At 40.5% G+C, this 6000-nt stretch overlaps 1 protein-coding gene across 1 annotated transcript in view; it reads left to right on the top strand.

Moving 5' to 3' along the window:
* ACAD11 (acyl-CoA dehydrogenase family, member 11) overlaps positions 1–6000 on the top strand; it is a 58194-nt gene that overhangs the window by 8476 nt on the left and 43718 nt on the right. Inside the window, exons 3-4 of the mRNA XM_004692194.2 lie at positions 171–332; positions 1837–2001. Coding sequence (XP_004692251.1) covers positions 171–332; positions 1837–2001 — 327 coding nt within the window. The remainder of the gene's footprint in view (positions 1–170; positions 333–1836; positions 2002–6000) is intronic.

Here is a 6000-nt window from a genome sequence, read left to right as displayed (position 1 = left end):
CTCATGCGGAAGTGGCTTCAGCTTCTTAGTGCTGTGCTTTAACCCGCTGCGCCACCAGGGAGGGCCTCTTACTCCATATTTTTTTGATGGGCGGCAGGGATGATGACACAAAGACTCGGTGTGAAAAGACCTATTTCGTTTCACGTTACCTGTTGTGATTGCTTCCACAGGGCCGAATCTTCCGCGATTACACAATTCCCGGAGCCAGCCCTGCAGAACGCTCAGCCATGTATGTGGCCATGATCGAAACCTTGGCTCAGTTACATTCCCTGAATGTACAGTCATTGCAGCTGCCAGGATACGGCAGAGGTGCTGGCTACTGCAAACGACAGGTAACTCAGCTGCATAAAGAACTCCAGTTAAAAGAAAACCTGTTATTCCATACCTCTCTCACACTTGGCTATGACTCTCAGTAGCGGGCTTCAAACGTACTTGCTTTTCACATAAAATAATTTTTTGATCAAGTGTTGTTCAACAGAAGCTTTATAACCAATACATGTATATGAATGCACACTTAAAGCCATTTTAGCCTCTTCGCAGAATTTACCAATAAATACTCTACACACTTTTCCCTTTTTAAGTTAGGGTGACAGGTATGTACTAAGCATGATTGTGTGTATCGGCTAAGTAATGTGTAAGCTATCAAGAATATATGCATAAGTTCTCCCTCTAAACGAACCTTCTGGGAGAGAAGGTTCATTTTTGAGAGACCAGTGCATGAATATTATGTACGTGGGACTTGAAGATGGTATGAACAGGCACATAATCTGTAGTAAACTGGTACTCGGTCAAGATCTCTCCCCTCCAGAGGGCAGATGGCCACAGACCTTTGCTCAGGTGGGAAAGCTCTTTGGAAGAGATCTGTCTTGCACTGTGTATTAAAGGAAGGATGAAATTTAGACTGATAGGAATGAGATGGTGAGCATTTCAAATCAAAGGAACGGCAAGACCAGCGATGCATGGGGCCATTAGCTTTTGTGGGTATGTCACTGTGGGTGCACTGATGGGAAAGAGAAGGCTTTAGGGTGTTCGCTACATGCCAAGCCACAAGTGAGATGAGTTATGAACCAACTCTTTTATAATCTTTGTAAATGAGACACAGGTACTATTACCCCCATCTTGTAGATGAGGACACTGAAGTTTATAAGCACAAGTAATATACAAAAAACTAACTTAGACATCATTTAAACCCAGATCCCTGTGATTCCAGAGATGAAGATTTTTACTTGAGCAGAGATACTCTGGGGAGTGGGGAAAGAGACTTATAAGCTATAAGTAAGATGATCTTAGTTGATGGAGGAATTTGAGAACAGGTTGATTTGTTGTCTTCAATTCCAAGATTACAAATCTTTGTACTCCTCATGCTTGTAATATATTTAGAAGATTCTTGCAGTATAAGGATTATCATAATGAAAAGTGAAAAATCTCCTTTCTTCTTAGTGCCCATTTTCTCTTTTTTCAGAGATTATTTGTTCCTATGACCCAGATATTTTTCTTTTCTGCTCATTTGTGTGATGCATATGCATGCATGCATATTTTTCTTCTGCAAAATAGTTGATGGATAAAGACTAGAACCCACCTACTTTTTACTCCTAGGCAAATTGTTTTTCTGGTAAAAAAAAATCTAGATAAGTTAAATGAAACCTGATGGAAGAGAAACTTAAATGTTTACATTTTGCGGCTGCTATGTAGGTTTTAGGCTAATAAACACAAACATAAGTCATGAACACTTAGGAATAAAGCCAAATTTAACATCATTGACTCATTTTAATTTTACAGTTGCTGGATCTTACAACCCATTTTCAGCTCTATAACTTTTCTTATTTATATCTTTAGGTATCAACCTGGACGAAGCAGTACCAAGCTGCAGCTCATCAGGACATCCCTGCCATGACCCAGCTCTCTGACTGGCTCATGAAAAACTTGCCAGAGAACGACAATGAAGAGTGTTTGGTTCATGGAGATTTCAAACCAGATAACATAGTTTTTCACCCTACAGAGGTATTGTATGCCAGGTTTGATACAAAAAGGAGTACAATGACAAAAAACGATGAAACCTTGCCATTGGTGACAATGTGGATGGAACTTGAGGGGCTTATGCTAAGTGAAATATGCTAGAAGAAGAAAAACAACATCAGGGTATTTTCATTCATATCTGGAATATAAAGAAATGAAAATAGGCACTAGCAATCTGACTGCAGAATTGAGGCTACCAGGCACAGAAGGGGAGATGGGAGTGTGGAGCAAAGGAGGAGAGGTGATTATGGGCAGAAGATTATGCTTCGATGGTGGGCAGAGTGTGGTAACATATACTGAAGAGGTGTGAAATGATACCCCGAAAATATACACAGTGTTGTAAACAAGTGTTACCTTGACAATCAAAAAAATTGAGTAGGCCTGACTGGGACACAGGTACCAAGTAGCCGTTAGTCCTCGCTCACTGAAGGAACACACCCATCCCCAGACTTGCTCCGGGGGGGACTAGCTTCATTGCTGGACCTCTGAGAAGTGAATCCTGCTGACCTCTGACTCGGGTAGCTGCCTCCCCTAGGGCCGACTGACGCTTTAAAGGGGTTTGCGAATGCTGGGCATGGTGACATTTCTCCACCTACTAAAAATACTAGGTTAGCCATGTGCTTCTGGCTCATTTTCATTTTTTTTCCCTGTGTCCTGCAGAGTTCTAACGTGGTCATGATAAGCCCAGCGGGGGCAGAATTACAAGAGCCTGTTTCAAAAGAATTGTATGAGATGAGGGTAACCTTGGCCTGTGTAAATGTACAGAGTGGAATCTCTTAGAGTACAGACCCCACCGCCCTCACTGAGGCCCTGGACGCAGGCCGGGTGGGAGGGCTGCAGCTCCCAGCCCTTCCCTGTCTGCCTCGGGCAGGCCGCATGGCCCAGACTTTCTGACTTCATTGTAAAAGACAGTTTCCTGAAGCCTGCCTTTTAGAGGGGGGTTCTGGGTACCTTCATTTTCTCCAAGTACTGGGCGTCTTAGGACAGGAAGAGCTACTCCACATTCACCTGCTAAGCTCCTGGCTTCATGATCTTTTTCCACACAGGAAGAGGACGTGTGGAAACCCCACCGTGAACTGCTTGCTGTCATAGCTGAAAGCTGTGCTGCATTGGCTAAATATAAACACTGAATATAAAAATATAATAAAAAAATAATATAACATAACCCAAACTGAATATAAAAAACCTGTGAGCACATTCACCAGCACGACAACCATTTTTTCATAGAAAAGTCAGTTTGGATCTTGGAATAATCACATGGGTGTATGTGTAACTTTTTGCTAATGGTACCCCCAAAATTCTGTGAAATAGCCTAGGGTGAGAAAAGTTAAAGAATAGTCACTTGTAAACTGGAAAGATTATAAAAGCTTATACCTTAATACAGCAGAATCTGTTCTAATTAGTCTACACCACTCGATTTATTAATATTTTAGGAGTCTACTTTGGTAACCATAGTACTTCCCCATTCATACTTAAGCAAGGAAATTCCAACCTAGATTTCCTGCAATATGTGTGACTACCGGGATACTTAAATTTTAGGATTAGTCACAATGCACTGAAACCAAATATTACTCCCTTTGTATATTTAATCTCATATTTGAAAGCCAAACATGTCATTTTCTTTTAGGTCAGCAAATATCCAATAGTTGGGAAGAGACTTACAAAAAAAAAAAAAAAATAGACTGCTGAAGGCATCGCTCTGTTATTTCACTGCAGCAGTAATGTGTTACACTCACTGTTTCCTTTTACTGTCTTGGGATCATATGGTACCTAGTAAAATGTCTTCTGCTTTAGACCGCAATAACCTTATAATTTTTGGCTAACTCAAATGTAATCATCTCTGCCTCCTATAAGTATTTTAGCTATTTTTTTTATTATATACGTTTATTTTTTACATCATTTTGTACATTTTTTTTTCATCTCAATTGTAATCCCCACAGGTTTCCCATCACCAAGTCACCCATGTGCCATCACCATAATCATTTTAGCTAATTTTTTTTAAAGATTTATTTATTTGTACATACAGAACTGGGGTACAGGCCAGAGGCTCAGGGGTGGCGAGAGGCTTCACTAGAGACAGAGTGGGCAGAACAGGCAGATCGACGAAGTACACTGCTGAGGGGAGCAGCGGGCGGGTCAGGAGAGGTCTGCCACGCCATGTGGTCACCTCCGGGGCAGGGGATCGAACTCATGCTGAAGTGGCTTTAGCTTCTCAGTGCAGTGCTTTAACCCGCTGCGCCACCAGGGAGGGCCGTTTTAGCTAATTTTTAATGGAAGCAACATGTGGCTGGCAGAATCAAATCAATTAGCATCAATTCATGACCAACCACGTGCTCTGGAACATGGCATTGAGCTCAAGAGCTCAGAATATGGGTGGACAGAAGAGGGTCTCACAGAGACCAGCCATTGCCCAGTGCCAACATGTAGCATGGAAGGTGAGCTACACGCATCGTCGCAGGGGAAAGAAACCCACTTGGACCGGCAATAAGAATTTAATTTTAGTTAAGAGTTTATCTTTTCTACCCCCATTTAATCAGTACAGAGGAAATTAGACGATTCTTTTTTCATAAAGGCGCTCCATAAATTGGAAAATCAGTCCCTGGATGTTAGTGAGTTAAATACATATGTGTATTTTCCATATTTTCCCTTGATGGTTATGACTTTAAGTTTCTTTTCTGACCTTTACCCCTGAAGTCTATCCTCAATGTGTAATATATGCTCAATAAGTGAGGACTTACTGGATAGACTCAGAGCTCTTTCACGCAGTGACTGTCATGTATTCATTATGTAGCTCGTGGTCACATATTTCTGAATAATCTATGTTGAAAGAATGAGTGTTCATCTCTAAGTAACTCTTTCCGCCTCAGGGTTGCTAAGGAAACGAACGAACCCTGATTGAAGAACTAGCTGGTACCTGGCACAGCTGATGCTCGGCTTACTTCCGTTCTCTTTTCTTTTCCCCTCAGCTTTTCTATTTTACTTTTTGAGATGGCTTATCAAACTGTTCTTCAGAACCATATGAATGTAAAAGTAAAGCTTTCATGATACGTGCTAAATCTTAAGCAGTGGCTGTAGGGGGTGAAATTATGAGACTTCGAGAGATTGCCCATTTCTAAAACATTTAAGGTTTCAGATATTCTTGTTTTCCTCCCCCAAATAAGAACTTGGTTAGTAAAAAAACAATTTTCAGTGATAAACTGTCCAGGAATGTGTGGGGAAAGCCAGCAAAGGGCTGCTAAAGTGTATGGCAAGACATAAGCACATCAGTCCGTTTTGCAATCGCCTTTTTTCCAGTTACTTTCATGCAAAGTATTGCAGCGTGTTTGGACTAGCGTGTCAGTAGGCAACATACAGCAATGTTTGAAGGAAATCCAGTTTCCCCAAGAAGTGTTGTTTATTTTCCTAATGTAAGTCTTATCCAACTAATGGAGAAGTTTGGAATTTCTCCAAATTTTTTGAGAACTTTAAGAATTTAAATTTAATGGGCTAATCACCATTTCAGCTTAAAAGTCAAATATACATAGTAAGAAAAAGATAAAACCATAGCTAGTTCACCTGCATTCATTAATTAGTATGCAAGATTGCATTTAATGAAGCAGATATATGTACACTAGTTCTTTATCTGACTTTCAGAAGTCACTTACCTTGTAGACTTTCATATATTTACTTTTGAAGAAAAATGAGTTGCTATGAAAAACAGTTTGTATTGAATAGCTTTTCTTGTTTAACTCCTTTTCCCCCCATCCCCCCAAACCGGGCCTCCTAAGTGTCAACTATAACATTTAATTTTAGAGCTACAAGAGACATACGGGTTTTTTTTTTAAACCTATTTATTATTATTATTATTATTATTATTATTATTAAAGATTTATTTATTCATACAGAACTGGGGTAAAAGCCAGAGATGCAGAGGGTGAGGGGATTCACCAGAGACAGAGCAGGGAGCAGAACAGGCAGATCGATGAAGCACACTGCTGAGGGGAG

The sequence above is a fragment of the Condylura cristata genome, unplaced genomic scaffold (assembly GCF_000260355.1).
Source record: "Condylura cristata isolate star-nosed mole 26May11 unplaced genomic scaffold, ConCri1.0 scaffold00033, whole genome shotgun sequence".
Classification (NCBI taxonomy): Eukaryota; Metazoa; Chordata; class Mammalia; order Eulipotyphla; family Talpidae; genus Condylura; species Condylura cristata.
This window is presented reverse-complemented; position numbering and strand designations above follow the sequence as displayed.